The sequence below is a fragment of the Sander vitreus genome, chromosome 1 (assembly GCF_031162955.1).
Source record: "Sander vitreus isolate 19-12246 chromosome 1, sanVit1, whole genome shotgun sequence".
NCBI classification, from domain to species: domain Eukaryota; kingdom Metazoa; phylum Chordata; class Actinopteri; order Perciformes; family Percidae; genus Sander; species Sander vitreus.
The window spans coordinates 31,844,004-31,868,145 of record NC_135855.1 but is presented as its reverse complement, the minus strand read 5'-3'; the positions used below and the strand labels follow the sequence as shown (position 1 = coordinate 31,868,145).

General features: G+C 39.1%; 1 protein-coding gene across 2 annotated transcripts in view; it reads right to left on the bottom strand.

Annotated features, from left to right (window-relative positions):
• LOC144519492 (neuroplastin-like) overlaps positions 1-24,142 on the bottom strand; it is a 35,652-nt gene that overhangs the window by 1,142 nt on the left and 10,368 nt on the right. The window contains exons 2-6 of one of the 2 annotated variants that reach the window (XM_078252652.1): positions 18,998-19,345; positions 13,884-14,058; positions 11,987-12,081; positions 8,518-8,651; positions 4,603-4,876 (exon numbers count right to left, since the gene is read on the bottom strand). In XM_078252652.1, the coding sequence (XP_078108778.1) occupies positions 4,603-4,876; positions 8,518-8,651; positions 11,987-12,081; positions 13,884-14,058; positions 18,998-19,345 (1,026 nt within the window). The remainder of the gene's footprint in view (positions 1-4,602; positions 4,877-8,517; positions 8,652-11,986; positions 12,082-13,883; positions 14,059-18,997; positions 19,346-24,142) is intronic. The other variant, XM_078252663.1, reaches the window with a different exon arrangement.

Below are 24,142 nucleotides of genomic sequence, written 5' to 3'. Positions count from 1 at the left end.
CATTAAAAACGGTTTTCGGACACTAAAAGCTACCGATGGCTGTGACACATTTGTAGTAGAAGGACTGACATCTGAAAAAAAAAAACTGTGGTATGGTCTCTTAAATAACACATGTTTAATGCCAAGCGTTCTAAACTTAACCTCACATGCTATCTGAATCTCATGGGATTCCTGTTCATTTCAGACTGAGCATATGTGTAGGAGGGTTACAGATGGCTCACTTAAAGCCATCTTTTAATTACACTCAGCAATTTCATAGTGGTTTTGAGAGAGCCTAGTACATGGGTGTGACATTGTGACTGACTTGGCATAAAAATACGAATCCCTTCAAAGCTTTCTCTCAGCATGAATTCTCTGCAGTACACAGTGGTTCATTTCTCTCTATTCAATGCTAATTACATTCACATTATCAACATCAAATTAATAAAAAAATGCACATTTTCTAGAAATATTTTCTCTCTCACCATACAATAGTGCAATACATATCCATTACAATATAACAATAAGAAACACTGCAGGAAGAGGAACTGAATACTGTTGGACTGAGTGACAAATTAGTTAAATAATCCACAGCCTTGGGGTTGACATGGGTTGGTGTTTGGCATACTGATGAAAATGTGTCAACAGGTTAGTAACCAGTCACAGTGAGATATTTTCCATGCAGTTATAAGTCTAAGATAAGCAGCATTAGCAGCATTCCATGGCATTAACGTGGAGCAGATTATGACAGTTATAATGTTAGACAAAAAAACATGGTTCTGTGATCACTTCGAGGAGGAACATTTGTCGGTTTATCACACCGTTTTCACACCTCATATGTATACCCCACAAAAGCTATGTTTACTATTATGGCCTAGCAAGCACAAATAAAATAACAGATTTTTTCTGTGTGAGATTGAGTTGAATGTTGATAATAACCATTGTTCCACATCAAGTCTGATTGCATGAGTTATGGTTAGCTTAAAAAAAGTTTTTAGCTTAAAATTTGCCTTATTACATAAAGTGATCTGTTATTTAGCAAATCACACAGCAAAATCTGTATTTTTAGCAACTGGTTTTTGAAACACAGGATAGAAATGTCAGCCCTTGGCTCTGGAGCATAAAAGTGTTCAAACACAGCTAAGCCATCAAGAGACCAGAATTCATAATGCACGCCGACAGGGGCCAAAACCTGCGTGAATCTGGGATGCTAAAAGGAGATTTTAGAGAGGCTTTGCATCGTGAGCAGGGAGTCCTCATTCCTGATTTGAATGACATAAACATGGCAAATATAATCCACCTTAATCGCTTCATTTTTCCGGTAGATGAAACCAAACTAGAGGCCATGCACAGAGCTTACTTGAGCTGTGTGGTTTGTGTGTGCATGTATTTGAAGCAAATAAGTAATAAGTAAAACATTGTATTTTCTTCTAATGATCAAGTAATTAACTATTTGTACCGGTCAGAAACAAATAACGTAACATGATTAACTAATGCAATTTAAATAAAGATAACAGATGATTATAGATGCTGTTAGCCACCACAGTGTCTTATTGGTTCAGTAAAGATATACATTCTACATTAAATAATGGCTAGTAGTTAATAACCTATGTTCAACTTTAGAAATGTGTTCTGGTCGCTATTAAAAACTGTCGCTCTTTACTGTGGGATTGCCTAAAGTCTGTGTATACCAGTATATATGGGGAGTTAAGAGGAAGAAACTAGAAAAGAGAAACAGCATCACATCTGATGACCACTTCTGATGACACTGAGGCCTTAAACAGGTTATTTGACTTAATATTCCTTCCATTTGACTGAGTAAATCTTATTTTGTTTGGACTACGATTGCATTTTTAGACGTCTTTTTAAGTAAATAAAAGGCAGGATATTCCCCGAAGCTCTCCTTGTTTTGTCTGTATTAGAGTGTGGAGTACAACTGTTGCCCAATTGGAATGATTCATATTAGTGGTTATAGCTTTGTATTTTGCTGTTTTATTCCAAAATGAAAAAAAGACAAAGCCACGAGTAGAGGTCAGACAGAACCTGTGGTGACTGGAAAGGCCCTTAGGCTTTCTAGACATTTTCATCTTGTCACATTCTTATCATGTGATTTGTGTCTGCCTCCTAAAGCATAGGCCATTTATTTTGTAAAATGGAACAAATGTATCTTATGCAGGGACACTAGACAGGTTGAAATAAATGCATACATTGGTTATGTATGTTGACAAAACCAACAAAGAATAAGTAAATGGATTCAAAATGAATTAATAATCATCATTTGTTTCTTTTATTTCTTTGGCCACACTAGTGGTTTTGATATGTTGGTACAATATTCAGACCCAGACTGCAGACGCTTAGGTATAACCTTATTTGACACTAGAGTAGGAGCCCTTGAGGTTTTTTTTGTACTCTTAACAGTCAAGTAGCTCTGTAATGCTACTACTGTATTGACCCAAATAGAGTACGGTGTTTTCTTTTATTCTATAGATTAATTTGAAAAACAAGGGTGACCCTGTATTAGAGGACCACATGTTTAAGTATAGTATAATATATAATATATAGTGGAGGTATATATATAATTTGGGTGTTAACATTTTTGTTTTAAATGATATGTCAGTTACCTTAAATGTTCCCTGCCACACAAAACTGTTTTTACTTGCATTTTTTTCATTTAATATGTTAGGTCCATATGTGTTTGTGTTTGTGTTTGTCGTGAATGTGAAAACATACTGCTACCTCCTCTGTCAGCTCTAGCCACTGAAAAGAAAAAAGCGGAGAAATCAGGCCAATTACAAAAGCTAGTCAGTCTGACGTGGTGTTGCCTGAGCTCATTACTATTCATGAGCTTGCCCAGTTGCGCTGGGTAAAGGATGCTGATAGCCAGGCTCTCATTGGCTAGCTGTTAGCCAATCAGAGTCAAGCAGCTTAGCTCGTTGAATATTGAAATATGAAAACTGGCACAAATCGAGCTGAGTCTTCCTGCAGGCTTTCTATACCATGCTAGAATGGCTTGAAACAAGGTAACCAGGGCATTTTAGAACTTCAGACATTACCACAAAGTAATGAAATAAGTGTGGCAGGGCACCTTTGACAAAATAGAAAGGGGGGTATTCCGCAAGCAGGAGCCACAGTTACCCTAATATTGTGAAACTGAATCAAGGCATGCAGGTGGTTTGGATTTGAATATGTAAAAGTACAATTGAATATTAAGGAATATTCTGTCGCAAGGTGGGTAAGGGGATAACTTTATCTCTTCCTTCCAAATAGTAATGTTTTTTTTATAAAAAAAAAAAAAAAAAAATCTTGATTGGGCTTTTAATATGACTAAAGATAATGGCTCCTTGGAGATATGTACAGAATTGAATCCATGTCAAAACCTATTACTGTAAATCGTTCATCAACATGCGAGACTTCGGGTTTAAACTTAATGAAAAGGGAAATGAATCAAGACACCATAACTTGTACAAAAATAAACTTAATTTACTGTGTTAATATCTTAGCAAAGATCATAATGTTTTGGATGGACTGTAGGTGCGTAAAAAACATACAAGTTGACAGAAAAAAAATAAAATCTCTGAAACCATGCAGGATCTCTCACTTACCACCCATTTAGATTATGTTGCCATTTGGAAAGAAGGGGAAAAGAATAGTAACCAATTAAGTTATGTCTTTTTAAATTATGTTTAATAGCCACAGGCTGATAACCCCACATGTGTATGAACATTGTTATTGTGCTATCAACATGGCAACAAATGTGCGGCTACCATTGCCATTAGCACAGCACACCAATAGCCAACTTTTGGAAAGGTTAGCTGGAACGACACATCGTAACACACGTAAATATGTTGATTTGCATGGAATGGGTCGATGCGTCACACTATTAATGTTCATCCCCAATATGGCGGCTCCTGCTCCTATGAATACTTAAAATTATTTATCAACGCCGCTTTATCAAACTCTTCAACCACTTCCTCAGAGTGTCAGATATTCTGAGTCAATAGACTGGCCCCTGGACTTATTTCACACCTCTCAGCTGTTTTATTTATTCATTATTTATATTTTCGACAGTGCGATATTCACTGTGTGAATACTACAATAATCATTAAACTGTGCAATACTGAGGTTTACATACATTAATAATGTATTTATTAATACAGCACATTAGATCCATTTTTCAGCACTATTATTATTTACAAGATGCAGACTTCTCTACAAAATGGACTGTAACTCGATTAATTCTTAACCGAAGTCTTTGAAATTTGGTGTGCTATAAATGTGAGAAATCGAACATGATACTGGTTACTTATTGCAATTAAATTCAGTTACTTGAGGCGTCACTGGATACACATATGACAAGTCCATCTCTGTTTTAGTTTCTGTTTCAGGGCAGTATGTACAGTACAAAGGTAATGTCTTTTTAAAATATTGCAATACCTTTATAGCAAAGACCAGACATCTCACACACACACACACACACACACACACACACACACACACACACACACATCAGGTTTCAAATTGCAATGTTGTAATTTAAACATAAATAATGTCATATCTAATTTCGTAGTTTATTTATTAATGCCTACAGCCTGTCCTACAGTAACAGAGAAAAAGTTTTCTTACCATCAATAATGTCGTCTGGCGTCTTGCGTTTCTCGTACACAACAATGATGACTACTAGGATTATAATTTCTGCGAGCACACCCAGGAAAGGCCAAAGCGGTGCAAGGTTGCTGCGCACCCGAAGTATAGTGGTCTCAGCAGTGTTTCCAATCACATTAGTTGCATTGCATTGGTATATTCCAGGATCGGTGTTTATATCCAGGTTTAGTATGTTGAGCTCTGTGTAGTTGTCTCTGATTGTGATGAAGAAGCGTCCAGTAGAGTTGTCAATGTCCTGGAACACAATTATCATTTCTCAAAGTTGATTTGAAAGGTGCTTAAACATTGTACAAACATAACAAAGTTTAAAAAGTTATATAAAAACACTTTATTAAAAGGATATGAAGAGGAAGAGAGATGATTGTGAAGGGGGGGTTAGTGTACGGATTGTCAGGATGATGGATTTACGGAAATGGGTTGTTGACTTACTTAAAATGTAAATAAATAAACAAAAGGGTTTGGTACGTGAAAAATTAGAGATGTATTGTTGTGTATATTGGTTATCCTGTTGTAAAAATATATGATATATAAAGAAATGAGTTAAAGTGAATGAGGGGTAGGAAACTTTACAAGTTTCGGCTTCATCCTGCTCCTTTTCGGACAAATTTTTTAAATCAGAAATGGTAATAGTATTTTTAATATTACTTGTAAACACTGTATGGATATTGTTCTTTTTCCTTTGGTGTGTTGCTACACCCTTTTTATTTTATAGATATATATATATATATATATATATATATATATATATATATATATATATATATGTGTGTGTGTGTGTGTGTGTATTTGGATATGTATGTATGTCTGTATATGTATTTTTAGTTTTGTTCGAAATAAAAATAAATGAAATGAAAATGTTTAACAAAAGTTGGAGTAGATATATAGCATTGCCCTTTATCATTTCTACATACTGTTTCTATATAGGTACAGTATATATGTATATGTATATATAGGTACAGTATACATGTATATGTATATATATATATATATATGGGCTGTCAACGTTAACGCGTTAACGCATGCGATTAATCTAAAAACATTAACACGTTATTTTTTATTAAAGGGATACTTCACCGATTAGCATTAAGCTTTGTCTCAGTAGAAACCCGGTAGTATTTTCGAATGACTGTGCTTCCCTCCCTCATGTCCCCCTGAGACAAGAGATCTCTATATTGTGTGTCTGGAAAAAAACCTCTGAGGACGCAAAAATCGTCATTTTTTGTCATCTGAGGCATTTTTTGCCAGAAGCTATAGACTACAGCCAGCTAGTTCCACATGTTTTCAACCCGCCCATAGGGGGTGGGACTGTCACTACCCAATGTGAGTTGTGTCAGCCATCTTGAAGCTAAGCTAACAGGCTCTCTCTTTTCAGCAGCAACCTTGCAATTGTGTGCATTCAAACTACCGCACATGTGTACCACCGGGATACATTGGTACAGATCGGAGAATATGCAGGAAACTTTATTACAGACAGAATACTCGATACACTACACAAGCTTCACCTTCTACGGAGACCAGCACCTCAGCCTGCGATGTCGCTTGATGCCACTAGCCGGGGAAGGGGACATCGAAAGCGGTGTGCGAGAAAGCGGAAACGCGGAACGAGGGCAGGACTTCGAGCTAGGTGGAAAGCTAATGCTAGCCGGCCACCTGTCCCATCCATCCTGCTTGCAAATTTCTGGACTACATCCAACTTCAACGAAACTCCCAACGCGAGTTCAGAGACTGCTGTGTTTTTGTTTTTGTGGAAACATGGCTAAACAACAGTGTAGGCCTGCTAGCCTTCTGAGCAGATAGATGCTGCTCTGTCGGGTAAGACTCGTGGAGGTGGGCTGTGCATGTATGTTAACACGGACTGGTGCAGAAATGTGGCGCTTGTATCCAACTACTGCTCACCGCTGGTGGAGTTTGTGACTGTTAAATGCCGACCATTCTACATTCCACGCAAATTCACGGCTGTGTTTATACTCGGTGTTTACATCCCACCAAGCGCTAATGCTACCAATGTGTTAGCTGAACTTTACGGAGCTATCAGGGAGCTCCAAAGCGCACATCTGGATGGACTATTTATTGTTGCTAGTGATTTTAACCATGCAAATCTCAAGAAAGTTCTTATATTCTACCTTCACCTCCCGGTGAACCTAACTTATAACAATCAGTGCTCTGTTACAAGTCTACTTATGCCCTGTCTTTTGTTGTCTGTTGTCTGTCCTGTCCCATGTCTATCTTAAATGCTCTACTTTAAGTAGTAATTGCACTTTATGTATAGTCTATAATGTGTGTGCACTAAATTTGTACTAAATATGTCGTTTTTATATAATGTCGTTTTTACAAAATGTCGTTTTTATATATTTTAAATGTGTAACACCACTTGAGCCACGCTGAAACGTTGTTTCGTTTCACTATATGCAGTGTATATGGTTGAAATGACAATAAAGCCCACTTGACTTGACTTGACTTGACTGCCCTCTGTCACCATTAGGCGTGGCTTGGGAGTGGCCTCGTAGGGCAGCGAAGCAAGTGCATTCTGGGAGTTGTTGTCTTTCATCCACACGAGCCAAAATAAATTCTTGGTCTAGAAGGCACCAACTTCTAAAATTATTTCACATTTCTACTACATAAATGACCCAATTTAAATACATATTCATCTTTCCAGCGTTGAAATATCCCTTTAAGTTTGACCCCAACCTCTTCCCGTTATCGCAAAGCGGATGGTCTCGCTTTGTGTGATACGTGTGTTTCGGCTAAACAGCGCACCTAATCAATGACAACTGGCAGCTGCACTCATTCACTTTGGGCGTGTTTAAAAACAGCAGAAAGGCATTTTGCCAAAAAAATGCGCTAGCCAGTTTCTTGAAGTTGCAAATGAGTGGGACATAACAGACATAAATAGGAACAGACAGCGCTCGCAGTATGATTGCCGCTGCAAGGAGCGTTTGCCATGTGTGGAACACATGATACAAAGGGTGATCACGTGGCTTTACGGGACAGCAGATTTGACAGCGTTTTTAGCCAAATATAGTAAAATAGTCAACACTCCCGCAACCACAGCAGAGCTGAAAGCTCAGCAAGCCTCTCATGGACTAATAGAGGAGTCCCTTGTCCAGGATGTACTGACACGCTGGAATTCAACTCTTGGAATGATCAGGCAGATTCAACACAACAAAGATCCACTGAAAGCAACGCTGGCACAGCAGAAGCAAAAGTTAGCCATGCAAACCTCAGCTGAATATGACCGGTTGGAAATGCGAAAAGGGGAAAGGAGAACTTAGACTTAGACCTTAAGTGCTTGCCCAGAGCAGAGAGGGGAGAGGTGTGGCAAAAGCTGAGTGAGATGCTGAAGGATGGAGAACCTATACCACAGGCCTCTGGAGAAAAAGTGGAGCCAGAGCCACCAAAGAAGAAGATGGCCCTCCTACTGATGGGATCAGAGTCAGATTCTGATGATGAGCTACTGCCCACAGATAAACCTCTAGAGAGGTACAAGGCAGAGGCCTGTGTCAGCATGGAGACATGTCTACTACAGTGGTGGTTGTCACAAGCTGGTGCTTATGATAAGGTGGCCCATATTGCAAAAAGGTAATTGGCTACACCTGGCTCAACAGTGCCATGTGAGAGACTGTTCTCTTTGGCAGGCAACATTCTGCAGAAGAAGAGGTCAGCTCTATCATCTGAAATCTGCCTGAAACTAGTTGACAGGAGGCATGACGCACAGATGCACACTTTTTGAAGTAATTATTATTGTAATGTAGAGACTGTTCGCTCTGTCTCTCCACATACATTCTACACAACTTGATTAAATCAATCAATTGACAGCACTAACATATACAGTATGTGTATATATATGTGTGTGTGTGTGTGTGTGTGTAATAATACCGTGTAGGATGTTCCGTCCACTTTACGCCATGTCCAGGTGGGATGTGGGTAACCAACAGACTTGCAGTAAAGCATTCCATTTTCTCCCTCGTTTTTATTTTCACTTCGCTTGTGGCCAGTGATATCAGGTTTTGCTGGAAAGGTAAAATAAATGGATCGTTAGCTGAGTTGGCAGAAGTAAGACATTCAAAAGAACGTTTTAACTCCGACCAGATGGCATGAATAAAGAAAGCATGATTGGCTGCTCTGGCTATGGTAATACATTGTGTTATTCAGATGTCTATGTAAGACAGAGGAGTGTAATTAAGAGTCTCTATAGCGGGGTTGATACACTAAAGTGGCATGTAAATTTCCCTTCAGAAATGTCGTAACTTAAAGCAATTGCAGTTGATAAGAAGGATAGTTAGTGGGCTATTTTCAGAGATTTAAAAAAAATCATGCATCACACTGCATTATTTAGTTCAAGGCATGTCATTACTTCATATGTACTTAACAGTATATCACATACAGGTCACTGGATTTTTTTTTCTCCATTTGACTGCAATCTCTTGATAGGTTTTTCTTTAATTCTTTCTAAAAAGAAAAGCTAAAACATAACAGGGGGTATTGATCTTATTCTAAGATAAATGGGTATCTACTTCTGTATTTGCAAATATACTTTTGACACCCAATCATTTTAACACATACTGTAGCATTAATTATATTTTAAGTTAGTAAGTAAGTAATATTGTAAGTAGTATTAGACTACAGCTCCCATTAGTCTTTGATATAGGCGTGCAGTGAAAACCACATAGGGGCAGTAGTTGATGAATGCTTACAAAATAACTTGCTAATATAAAGAGGTTGTGTTAAGTAGAAGATAATAGTAGTTATTTTAGTAGTAGATACCTGATAATCTTAAAATATAGACAAAATAATCCGGTATGACTTTTTAGCGTATGAGAAAGATAAATGAAAGAAACCGTATTTGTAAAACTACATTGAGTCTAGTAGAACAGAGGCTTGCCTTATAAAAAGTATAGTTTTGGGTGTGCAGTTATTTTGGAACCACATTTACCCCCACCACCAAACCCCAGCAATGGGGAATATCACCCTGGAAGAGATCAAAGCATTCCAGTACAATTCATAATGAGGTCAGGGAAGAGGGGGATCAGTATGATATGAAAGTTTCCAGATGTTCCCATTTAAAATAATTCCACAGTGAATTCCACAAAAGAGATTTTGAGCCCAAGGAAAATGGCGTGAATTGTTCCTAATTAATGAAATAACTGATAACAAAAAAGCAACAAAAATGTTATGAATTTAATAAATGTTGGCATATGTCATTAAGCACTGCAGCAGATGCCAAGTCAAAGTGCTCTATCAATAGAACATAGTCTTTCCCAAAGGTGAGACACAGACTCTCCATGTTACTCTACATCAGGAATATAACAGTTCCTGCTTTTCCACTAATCCTCAAAATTACAATAATTCCTTCCATGCAATTAAGCAGGATAAGAGAAAGGCCTGGAGTGAGCATTTTTCAGCTGTGTATGGATAATGAAGCAGGAGGGTTTTGAGCTCTGTGGTGACATCACCCCGCTCTAATTATGGTACACACGTGCTCCCAGAGCCTTATCCTGACTGTATTATCTCAGTGACAGACAGCACAGAGACAGCCCTCAGAATGGTGCTTAAACACGCAGAAACCTCCATTTCACACTCCTGACTACGATTACTGTGGTTATTTATCTGTGTGAGCAGAGGAGCAAGGTCAAAACTGTCAGAAAGAATAGAAAAAAAGCTGATTAAGATGACATCAGACATGAATGGGCCACTTAATCAAATCCTTCATTAGTTGCTTTATGTTTAAGTGGCTACATGTTTTGGTTTTGAGAATTTGTTTAAAATTGTATACATTTTGGCCAATCAATATTTGACTTTTAAGGAAAATGTGAATTTATTAGTATGGATGTTAAAACAAATTCATAGAGAAATGTGCTTAATGTTTACTAAACTTTGAGAAATATAAGGTACCAAATATGTATCTGTGGTAAGCTTAGTATCGCAGACAATAAACCACAGAGATGGCTGGGACGGGATTCAGAGCCTTAATCCTACAACATCACAAAATCCTCCATCTGTTGCCTCTGAGCTGAGTCCTGCAAGGATGAGTGTGCCAAGGACACTGTAGGCGAGGGATCTCAGTGAACTGTTGCCAGAAGCGCAGTGCAAAGCTGGCTAGCATAACAGCGAGCTTGCTACCTGGGTCACAAAAGATCTCAAACACCTCTAGATAATTACAAGAGTGTTTAAGAACTGAAGAAAATGCTTTGTAAACGTCAACACATTCTGTCATTTAAAGATTTTTTAGACATTGCATGTTGGCCTATTTAAAGGGCATGCATCATCAGTTTAGTTGAAAGACTGACTTCTTCCTCCAGGGGACAAATAGCAAGCTTCAACAGTCACAGGCCGGCAGTCTAGTGATGGCGAGCACACTTCAGTTTGAATGGTGATGAGTCCCATCATCACACAATCCAGTGGAAGCAGAACACACATGGTCATCACCCATGTTATGCAATCAGGCAGCGCTTTAAGACAGCCACGGAATAAGAGTCAGGGCATGCTCAGTATGCACCATAGCCATGCCACAACAAATTGGCTTAAGCACTACACACAGGCAAGCTTCTCTTGAACAGGGTTTCACTTGCCCTTTCTCAGAGAAGAATCCTTATTCAAGTTGATGGCTTTGCTGTCAGCTTGAATGAAACCAACACAGTAGTTCTTTGGTTAGGTTGTTTTGCTGTTACATAGACTGTCCTAGTTCACTTACTCTACTTAAACCCATTATTAGTTCTATGAAATATAAAAGTGATTTACAAACCTTAAATCGTTAGTTCAATTCAGTTTTCAATTGTATTGGTGAGCATGTGCAGTGCCTTTCTATTTATATTATATTCAAGATATTTTTTGGGGCATTTTAGCCTTTAATAGACAGGACAGCTGTAAACAGGAAATGGGGAGTGAGAGACGGGGAAGACATTCAGCAAATGGCCACAGGTCGGACTTGAACCCTGAGCTGCTGCGTTGAGACTGAGCCTCTGCATATGGGCGCCCGCTCTACCAGGTGAGCTACCCAGGCGCCCAGTGCCTGTCTATTTTGACTGTTGTCTCAGTGAAAGCCAAGAGTGACAACAGCCTCAGGATTGGCCCCTGTCATCTGCACTGCGCCGGATGAATTCAAACATCTTCGTCAACAAGGACCCTCTTCACACAGCTTTGAGTTTCTCAGGAGACCTTTATCTCTCCATCTCTCAGTAGAAAACCACAATAACATGGTAAAAGCAAAAACTAAAGCTAGAGCTTTTTCAGAATTTTAATACATCATTGTGGAAATCAATTGCCAGACATTTTTTTTAACAAGTGATATTTGAAGTCATGCATGTAACAAAGGTTGCGGTGTTAAGATGTGACAGATTAATCTTACCTTTTACTTCAATTGTAGCATTTGCATTCGGTGCCATGTCAAATGTGTAAACACACATGTATTCCCCGGAATCATCTGCCCGTGGTTTAGCAATTCTACACACGAAAATACAAAACACCAACTTATTCCATAGTCTTAATTTACCAGTCACTTACACTGTGAGTAGTCAAGTAAATTAAGTCAACTTATGTCAGTTTAACTCTAGTTATTAGTTTGGACATGTTGTTATATTATGTAACAGCAGCTCTGGATTCTGCAAGGAAGGGCACCATGGGCATTTTAGCTGTAAACTTCAGAGTAATACTGATGTAATATGACAAGGAATAGACCAATTGGTCTTATCTTGTGGCTAGGAAAAGTCTGGTATGTCTACGGGGGCGACAGTAGCTTTGTGCTCCAGTGATTATCCTGTGTGACAGAAGGAACTAACAACTTGTTGGTACTTAAGGTATGGTCGTTTTTTGTAGTTAACTGCATAGGTAGCTATACTTCAGTATTTGGCTTAAGGCAGTGATATGCTGCATATCGTTTAGGGCTGAACGATTTTTGAAAATAATCTAATTGCGATTTTTTTTCAAAAATATTGCGATTTCGATTCAATATGCGATTATTTTTTAAGCTCTTTGTCTTTGTCTCGACAAAGACAAGCAATAAATCATTGTATAGTATGAACAACACAAGATTAGATAGATTAAACAAACTGTTCTTTCCTGGAGGCCAGGCCTGTATGTGATGATGAAATTAGGTGATGCATGAATTTATATGAATATCATCTTTTATTTAACTACTTCAGTCACAGTAGTATACTGAGCACTGACAGCCTGGTGTAAACATTCATATGAAAGTCAGAAACAAATCACACAAACTAAAGTGCAGATTGCAGAAATATAAAAACAAATATGTGGCTTTACCACAGTAGTATTTACATGTAATTATCATTTACTGTAACAAACATATGTAAACATGTGGATTGCACTTTTTAAACAGTCTTTGAACTTTACTAGACAGTTAAATAAGTAAAAATATAGTATATACAACGGTGTATTTTTTTTTTTTTACAGCGCACACAGAGGAGCTGCCTCCAGCCCCTCCCCCTCGTGAAGTTGCGTGCCGCGTGCATGACAGCGTCAACACTGCACTCAGATACAGAGAGGCTATCGTTACGTTAGTAGTAGCATGTTGCTGCTGGTCTTGCTGTGGGATTAACTGTACTAATAAAACCATTGAAACAACGCAGCCACGCTGCTGTGAAAGCTCCCTGAACGTCATTTATCAGAGTCTGGTTGTTACCCCTCTCCTCCACTCCATATCTCTATAACGGAGCTAGCTAACTGGAGTTTACCGCTCATCAGAGCTAATCGTTGCTAACCGAGCCTTCAGTTCTGCGTGCCTGTATCCATTAACTGCATGTATGGACTCGAGCCCGGATAAAACCCTTCATTTTATTAAAATGGCTGTAAAAGTTTTAAACTACAACTCAGAGTTGTTTGAATGACAGAAATCTGCTCAAGGTACGGCGTAGCGTTAGCGTGCTAAGTTGATGCTTTCTCTGCGGGTGCAGACTGATTTGCTCTTGCGAGTCACGTGACCAAATCGCAGCCTTTGCGATTAGGAAATCGCGTCTTAACATATCGCGATATTATCGCAAATGCAATTAATCGTTCAGCCCTAATATCGTTTTTGAAAATCAAATTGGTGAGAAAAACAGGAGTTATCTCGAGAGATATTTAAACATGTCAGATGCGTGGTGAACGAATGCACTTCCATTTTAAAATAAGCATTTAGAAACATTGTACATACATTCTTATTCACTTTCCATTGCAGGGAATACTTGTCTGCAATTTCTTCTCACTGAAAGATATCCTACTTACTACATATAGGCAAAGCTGTTTGTCACCTGTATGCTGTGTTCCTCTGCTCTGTCCGTGTGTTTGTGATTTCCTTTCCATTCTTCACCCAAAAGCTTTCCTTGTGGGGAGTGTGGGCAGTGGTGAGGTTACACTGCAGGGTAACTGGTTTGATAGGGGTGTCCGCTGATAGGATGGTCTGATCAGAGGCATTGATCTTTGGTTCTGGAAGACAGAGACAGTCAAACCTTATCACAGAAGTGGGGCTCAACATTGTTTTAATGCTTCTTCTCGTGCTATAGTAGCTGTAGGCTGTATACTGTTTTTTACGATCTGTGTAGGAGGGTGTCTATGAAGTGAAGACAAATGTGCACACAACAAATAAACAAAAGACATAAGTACATGAAGCAGCTGTTAAGCCTTGTATCGATCAATTATCGAGAAAAAAGTAGCGATTAAGTAATATTTCTGGATGGATCGACATAAAGAGTATAAGAGAAAATGCTAACAAAACATCTCTCTCTTATATTGTGGCAAACTAAATATTTAATTTAGCTCACACCTATCCCTGGCTTTTCTGAATGCTCTAATTGTACAGTCATACTGACTCTAGGAGAATATTTGACAGATAGACAATATACCGTAGCTGATAACTGCAGTAATTTAATGTCTCATTTTAACAGAGGAAACTGAATGGGCTCTCAAAGATGGCTTACCCTATGCTCGCATGTGAATGTCATCAGAATATAGAAGTAAAAAAAAAAAAAGATGTGTACTTGGACACTGAACAGGCCTTTGACATTTAAGATTACTGCTGCACAACTACCTACATTACTTAACTCTTTAAATTGCTAAGCAATGGTTACTAAACGATACTAGGGTCCATTTCTCAAGGACGTTCAGGGAAGCAGGAGGTGTCATCTCAGAGCGAGGCACCCTTTGCTCTGCCTTGAGTAGTGAGCAGGAAGCCTCCTCCGCCGTGCCCCTCCTCCTCCTTCAGGGCGGCCAACCATGGCAACGATGGAGCCCCCGAGGGGAGGAGCAGAGAGGAGAAGCATCATAATCCTACTACTGGCTGCTGCTATAAGGCCACTAGCAAAATGGTGGAGAGGGGAAAGAATGGCTACTGAGACCTGCAAGTGACTTTTATTAGCATTCATGGCACCTTCTTGCAATTCTGTTTACTCAATAGCTAAAGGGATTTCTCTTCCCTCCCCCCTTGCATCTCTCCCTCCCCCACCAAGCAGAACGACATGTACTATTAATAGTATCTTCGAGACATGCATACACACACAACATGAGGTACATAAATTAACATTTAGCAAACACGGCACAGTGGTCCACGTGCAACTTAACCAGAAGGTTGTTTGTCGGACACCTTGTCACAACTTAAAATGTGGTGTATCGCCATATCACAATGGAACTACATATAAAATGTTGCTCTAAATGAGTCAACCTGATCCCCCCTTTCCTCTTGTTGGTACAATATAATACAGTGCTGCATTTAGATCAAGATTGTATCCAATTAACTGACAGATATTATATGAGGGATGTTACTTTATTAAATTGCCAGTTTTGAATGAATGTCAAGTAGGACTGCATTCTGTTACATTTTTCCTAGGTGTTTTTAATCTATTAAACGAAATGGCTGAGACATAGTAACCAACTTGGCAATGTCTATATTTAGGGAAACATTATATCATTGTAAAAGGCAAGGCAGGCCACAATTGTGATGTTGTATCACAATACTAAAAAGTGGCCCCAAATTGTGATATTGTATAACAATACAAAAAGTGCACCACCAAGGAGATGTCCCAGTAACTGTGCTGGCAAAGAGAGAATAGTGGGCCTCCTGAGCGCGTGGTTGAGCTAAATGGTTTGAACCACTCATTCTTGATAAGGATATGCAATTTTCAATACATTCTTGTTAGTTTAGTACAACACACATTTGTGTTACTTTGCAATACAAACAGTAGAACTTCACATACCATTATGACTGTTTTAAAAAGCAAAGTCTCACGAATGTGCTTACTGTAAAATAGCTACTTTGCTTTGAAGTATACAGTATGTCTGTACTCAAAATCCACTGAGATCTATTTTATTAGTTAAAGTGATACTACATAGAAAATACATGTGTATGTATTTATGAAACACTCACCCCTTGTAGGCTTGAAAAGTGGCTGAAAAAGGTTTGAGGTTTACTTTTTCGTAGAGAAAGAGTATTCAGCTTGAATTCATATGGGCCACAATGAATTCGGAAGGTGAAAAGCTTTTCACGCTGGAAAAAAGTGGAAAATCATCCACAGAAACTTCGCAAACCATTCCTGCACCATGATCTACTTTTCTGATTACTGTTTGTATTTTCAGTTACATTCGAAACAGGATTTTCACCAAACTACTACGCTAAATAAACTACTTTATGGAAGCTTCAGTTTCAAGAAGGGTGATGAAAAGGCAGTGTGTCACAGATTCACTGTATTTAGCCATTTGGTGTACCAACCGACAATGATGCAAGAGTGGGGAGAGACGTTTCTACAGACGCTTTGAAAACCTACCACCATTGGACTCAATTGTATTTGACATAAATTAAAGCTGACCACAGCTGATGTTCTTTGTTAAAGCAATAGTGGAACATTTTGGAAATGTGCTTCTTTTGCTTTCTTGTTGGAGTTGGAGGAGAAGAACTATCCACAAATTTTTGTACACTGAATATGAAGCTACGTCCAGGAGCCTAGAAGCTTAGCTTAGCTTCAAGATTAGAAACATGGGAAAACAGCTAGCCTGGCTTTAGGAAGTCACTGCTCTCGGCCAAGAAACTAGTCCGGCACATACCCCCCGTAAAGCCACAACGAGACATTTTTGCACTAAGGTTTGTGTACAGATATAACTCACAAGATATAACAGGTCAATTAATGAACTTTGGAGGTGGCTGTTTTTTTTCTTTGTGGCAGGGCTAAGCTAGCTGTTTACCACTGTTTCCTGCTGCTGGCTGTAGTTTAATAGTTACAGTATCGACATGAGAGTGGTATCGATGTTCTCGATGTCGAACTATTCCTTTAAAGGTGCAGTAGGTAAGACCTATAAAACTAACTTTCTGTCATATTTGCTGAAACTGCCCCTATGTTCGAGTAGAACTGCATGAAGCAGGTAATTTAAAAAAAGAATCCGGTTCCTCTGGCAAAAATCCACAGCTCCCTGTTCAGATGCAACAATCAGGGCCAGGGGGGGTGTCTAACTGTGTGTCAGTCACTGCTCATGCACACACATTCATTCTCCCTTGTGGGGGGAGGGGCTTAGGAGACCATTTTGGGCTTTAGCAGAAAGGGAGGAGGGACTGAGAAGTTGTCGATGTTCAAATGTTTTGGCTAAGTCCTGGATCTTCGCAATCCTACCTACAGCACCTTTAATTAGAATACAAACATTACGTTGAGAGTTCCATACCCAAAGGATACATTTGGGTAGAGTATCACTTTAAGCACATGTAGAAAGTACATGGTAAAAAAGATCTATCTTCAGTAGATTTTTATGTCTTGGGGGGTGAGGGGTGGTTGGAAAATTTTAATATTACAAATCCAAATGCCAAAAAGTTCTGAATAAAGACCTTTGTAATGGGAATGAAATACTACATAAATATACTGATTCTGGGTATACTGATTAAGAGCGATCCACATTAACAAACTAAATTAAACAAAAGCCAAAAACAAGACACTCAGACTTTGTCGTGTTTCCCCAGCTACAAACTATACATTCATATTAATGGGCTATTATGTATAGCCTGCTATATACATGTAATAACTTGGATATTACATGTATATATGGAGAACATTTACTCCTCAGTAATGACAGAATATATTTAGTGAGGACTTGCAGGTTTGATGAGTTACATTGTGGCAAGAAAAGTGGGAAACAAGTAAATGTGCTGCTGGACTTTTTATAATAGTTTAAATTACATCAGCCCTACACCTAATGAAGTAGTGCTCACACAAATCAAAATTTGTCAGTCCAATCAGCAGAGCCAGCATGGATCAAACTCCTCTAAGCTTCTCAGAGAGCTTCACCATTACTAACAACATTCCACATATCCCTGTGCTCCAGTGGGCAGAGCACTGAAGCATGTACAGATTAGAAGGGTCCAGTTGAAATTCAGTTTGTTTGAATGTTTATGTGCATAGAGCAGAAGGTTAAAGGATATAATGTCATTACTGATTCACATTCACATGCTTGATGGCTGAGAAGGCACACGGTTACACAGTGTACAGGCAAGTCCAGAGAGACTGTTTTGTAGAAGTGAAATCTCTGCCTCATCTGAACGAGGAATGAGACTCAAGGCCCTCACGTGGTCTTATCCTTTATTGGATTACCACACACAAATTTGAAAGCAGAATATGTTTTGCTTTTATCCGGAAAGAGTTGACAGCAGGAATCACTCTTTTACACCTTAACGGATCCCTCCTTGTGTCTTCTCACAGTCCCATTTACACTGTACCCAGAGTCAGATGGCCAAATCAAAAGCACCATTACTTCAAAGCACCACTAGATTTCCGCTCCATTAAGCAGGCAGGGCTTTGAAGTAAATAAAACAAATAATGTAACGCAGGAGACACAACATAATGCTAAGGGAATAAGTATCACAAATATATTTAGGAATAGGAAATGGGTGAAATTAGGATACAGAGAACAAGATCATGATCAGAATATTGTGAAAGGACACATGAGACAGTAAGAACAAAGGTTTGGGGTGGGAGAAAAAGAAGAAAATGTAGATAGAGACTGGGTAAAGTTCCTGGGTTTGTGGTCATTTACAACAAGATGCTCTATGGGATTTGGGAAGAGACAGGAGTTTACGGAATTCAGTAAAAGAGAACTAAATATTTCCCAAACCAAATTAAGAAGAAAAAAAAAATCATATTAATGAAAACAAAACACAAATGGCAACCACTGGCATATGTATTTAGACAATTTTAATGTTACTTCTATCAATACTTGTAAAAAGCAACTTAAAAAAATATATTAATAACGTGATTGGTGTTTGTTTTAATTTTGTCTAACCAGTGACCGCTGTGGTGAGGGTGGGCTCGTGAGAGTTTTTTAAGGGCTGGAGTGGTTGGGACAGGGGATTGGTAGTTCGTTCATCATCTAGGTACTAGGGACATAGACCACTCACTCTGTAGCACTGAAATGGTGGCCTGGGCACGGATCCAGGTGATGGCAGGGTTTTGTCGGAGGTCATTGCGCTTGGGGTCGTTGCTGGCCCGGCACTCATAGGTCCCAGAGTCCTCCAATGTGAGACGCGTGATGCCGAGCACACTAACCCCATTGGCGCCGTAGGCCGTGTTGATGGATACCCGCCGCTTGCGGGCTCCGTCCCACAGCTGTTTGAAGGAGTCAGCTCGGTTGATCTCAGCATACCACCACTGGATCTCTGGAGTGGGGTTACCAACCACGTCGCAGTACAGCTCAAAGGTGTCCCCCGTAAGCTTAGTCTCAGACATTGGCGACTTCACAAACCCAGCTGGAGAGGAAAAGTGTATTGGGATGGCAGGGAAGGAAAGGAAAGGGTAGAACAGGGTTAGAGCAGTAGGAAGGTGTGAAAAGGCCAAGGGATGGATAAAGAAATTAAATAGGATCGGAGTATGTACAAAAAAAGAGTGGATGATTAAAGGCAAATGAAAACGAAGCAAATCATCAAATCATTGATAGGTTGAAAAAGAAAAGGTTAATGATTACCTAAATCCAGTCCGTTCAACATCATGGTTCCGTGGCCCACTAAAGCCATACAACTGTCAGACAGAGTCATAGTCAACCAGTCCCAAGTCGAGGCCAGCAAGTAGTGCTGATATCTTGTGTATTTATTTTCCTTTTCGCTTTGTCTTTTTCTCTCTCTGACATTTAACCTTATAAAGATGAGTGCAACGGGATTTTTAAAGTGTACCTTTCATGTGCTTATGCTTGAGCAAACTTAACATTAGTTACAGTACATTGAATGCAGCATGTAAAGCACACCTGACCTTTACAATTTCACAAATCACTCAGTAAATACATGGTAAAGGGGAGAACTATTTGTGCATTCTCACTGAGTTTAATCAGTCCCCTTAAAGGTTTGTTTATCAGAAAGCCTTTTCAAGTAGGTGAACAATCACTTTAGCCTTTTCTAAGCTTGTGGCAACAATCAGTGGCATCCCTCGTACATGACCCCATTAACAGTTTGTTAGAAGAATATCTCAATAAGATCTTGAAAGTTTGTCCCCAGTCAAAGTTTTTTATGCCGTATAGTGGCCATTTCTAAAGCAAAGAAGCATTTTTTTTTTTTGCGTGCCAAAATGATATTTTGCCAGTCCTGCAAATGTGTCTCAGTCTTCACCAAATTTAGTAAATATTATACTGTATATACACTTGTATGATATTGTATGCATTTTTTCATAAATGTTTTGACATGCCACACTAGTTTCTTATAATCCATCAATCCATTTCGTACATCCACTTGTCCTGTTCAGGGTCACGGGGTGCTGGAGACTATCCCAGCACACATGGGTAGGTAGGGTGCACCCAGTCTGTCACAGGGCTAACACACACCCATGAATAAACATATGCACACTCATATTCACACCTACAAGCAATTTAGAGTCACGATTCACATAACATGCATTGGACTGTGGGAGGAAACCTGAGATGTTGAAGGAAACCCATGCAATTCTTGTACATGATATCGTAGCATGTTAAATGAATGTGCATGTTAAAACATTTTTAAAACATACTGAATGAAAATGCTCACATTAGTTTTGAAGTCTGCATTCTGTGTTATGCAGATATTTTACTTGCACAATAATTAATGCATTCAAATTGTCATGCCAAATCAAGTGGTTCATCTTTTTTTCTAAGAACCTGAAATGCCAATTAAAAGCAGTTCACAAAAATCATCACAAATACAACTATATGTATGTATAAATCTAATGTCTTCTGGTAACACCAGAAATTAGGACAGCCAGCTCTCATTCTGGATAAGCTGGACTTTAAGAGCCGGTTTTCAAAATTCACAAAATGCACATATGGTCACAGTGGAACAGGATAGTTTGGATAGAATCACACAAAGTTGACTTGTGCTTTTAAAGTAAACTTCATTTAAGTAACAAGCGGAACCTGAATATACAATCATATCCCCATTACATCACGCCACTGGCATTTCATCTTAAGGAGTTGTACAAACAACCCCCATTTTTTTCTAACCATCTTACTGCCATGGGGAATTGGAAACACATTTCAAATATGAAATGCAGTGGCAACCTTAATGAACCTCATCTAATGACAAATCATCTGGCCCACAGACACTGTTCTCTGCCGCCCCTGCAGCCCGTCAGCTGTAAACCCCATGTGCTTAAGTAAATCAGAAAAAAAATAACATTGCCTTAACTTTGCCCTGAATTGTTGTAGAGGAAATGGCAACAAAGAGCCTGTGGTCTCTTGAGCGTTAGACTGTGTGTTGTGTCTAAATACAACAGTTTACAGGCCCTCCCAGATATGGCTGCCCTGCTCAAAGTAATGTATCATAAGCACATGAACAGATAAGCCTGTGGAAGCATAAGGAAGGAGTGTTAACAACTACAATCAGCTCATCCCCATAATGAAGCCAGATCCATTTCATTTAAAGGGGCGCTATGCGGTTTTGGCCATTTCTTTGCTGTTTTCTCGCTTTTTGCTTGCTTTTTGCTTGCTTTTTGCTTGCAGGTTTCTCTATAGCGATCCCCCTAAAGCTTCGGAATAGATATTTGGCAGCTCCTATGTTTACTTGTGTCTGAGTCCTCGCTCGGTCAGTCTACCGTTTCCTCTTTCTCTGTTCCTCCGACAATGCTTTCCTAGCTTTCTGCTTCTTTTTTGCTGGCTCTACAGCGCCCCAGACATGACATCCGAAAAAAAGGAAAAAAAATTATGTTTATTATTATAGTTAGGCTAAGTCGTTATCCCCCAAATACTCATTTGTTGCCCACAAAATACTAATTTGTGCCCACTTATTCTGTACTTTATGTAGCATATTGTATTCTGTATTCTTGTACTGTATTGAATGTGAAACTATTTGTTGTCTTGCATGCCTACGCTTTTCTTGGCCAGTTCGCCATTGCAAATGAGAACCTGTTCTCAACAGCCTACCTGGTTAAATAAAAAATAAATAAAATGCTAATTTGTGGCCACAAAATAGTATTTGGGGGATAACAACGTAGCCTAACTATAATGCGGGTAGTTATGTCATCCCTTCACGCTAATCTGGACACGTTTTCTTATTTATAGTCATCACAGAGCCAGTACCTTAGAGGTCACCATATAGTATAAATACAGTAGCAGTTACAGTGGGGTCACATATTCTGACGGCTGCTTCTTGTCAGATATGGTGACCTCTGTTGTACTGGCTCTGTGATGACTCCAAATAAGAAAACGTGTCCAGATTAGTGTGAAGGAATGACATAACTACCCCAAACAATATTTTGAAGTTTAACTCCTTTATTAAGCAGTTACAGTGGGGTCACATATTCTGACAATTTACCCGTGGATGTAATGTATTAATGTTTACACCGTTCCCAGCCTAAAATACAATTCAATCAAATCATCTCTGTCCATGACTGCACCTTTAGCTTGCTCTGGGTAGCCTATGTGCCCCACACAGGTATAGCAGAACTGCCCGCATTATAGTTAGGCTACGTCGTTATCCCCAAAATACTATTTTGTGGCCACAAATTAGCATTTCGTGGCCACACTTTTTTATTTTATTTTCCGGATGTCATGTCTGGGGCTCCGTATGCTCAGCCATGACGATAGTGTGAAAAACTCCATCGCTACCTTGTTAGCAGTTGTTGTGCAGTGCCGTGAAGCAATTCGCTACATCGCGAGACCTGATATAACGCGATACTTCCTGACGCTGAGGACGACGACTCACCAGCTGAAAGTTGCAAGGGTGGTTTTACCGCTCACAGGCGCTAGGGGGAAGCAAGATGACCACCATTCAACTCGAAAAAAAATCATATAACCATTCCAATGACTCCAAAGCTGTTCAGTTAAGGTAAATTAAGCTAAAAAAAACTGCATAGTTCCCCTTTAAATGATTGAAAGTATAACTGACAAGTGAAAATAAATACCATTCACAAGGTTCACAGTACATTATTCTCTGTGCACTGGACTCAAAAAGGCGAGTATAGCCAATATATTTCATATACTTAACAATACATGAATTTTAGTTAGTGAGCGTCTGTTGCTTGACACCAGTTTGTGACTCAGCCATATGAAAATTAATTAGATGAGAGGAAAGATAAATTGTGAGGAGAATTTGGCAAATAAATACTATAGTAATTGGAGTATTCCTGCTAGGAGATGTGTCTGAGGATATTTGGTGCTTGGTATATTTGGTACTTGTGTTTCTGTGTGCAATGCCTAGAGTTTTGCAGAGTAATTAGCATTTCTTTCTTTTCTCTGGAAACATCTGGGCCCATCAAACTCTCCACATAATCCCAGAGGGTGAATCCAAGCCTTTCCGCCTACACTGTTAAAGCAATATTTCAATTTGACAGAACATTTACTATGGCATTCTTTACCACGGCACATGGCACAGATAACCATAGTCAGCCATGCATAAGTGCTCATAATCACAGTATAGTATCTGCTTAAAATAATTGCATGTCCTCCAAGGTGATGGCAAATTAAATCAGAAAATGGAACAGATGACTTCATTTAAATTCAGGCTCAGGGAGGCTCTGTGGAGAAATACCCACAGAACAAACTGCAGACAACACTCGGCCAGTGAGCAGACCAATTTTCGTGTTGTTTAAACAAGGAGCTTATACTGGCAGTGAAAACAAAACACAAAGCAGCCAGCCGGTACTCATTTATTTCAAAGGCGTGCTGGGAGACAAGAAGTGACAAAGAGAGGTGCAAAGGAGGGTGGTCAGATCTCAGCAACTTGGTGATAGAAGAAAGATGAGCGGAGTTCATCTTTATGCCTGGTATCATCTTATGTTATGATGATAGCAGTTTAGGGCTGCAACGAACAGTAAATCTAAATTATTAATCAACTGTTTATATTTCTTTTTACATTTAATCAATATATTGTTTAATGCAAAAATGTCCTTCAGTATTTCAAAGCGCCTAAGATGATGTCATGGAATTGATATTTCGAAACTCAAAGATATTCAACTTAAAACAATATAAAACTGATAAATGCAGCGATTCCACAACGTTTTGCTTGGTAAATGGCTTATGGCATCTTAATCTCTAATCAAAACAGTTGATCAATTTTATGAACTAATGAATGAATTGACTAATTGCGAAG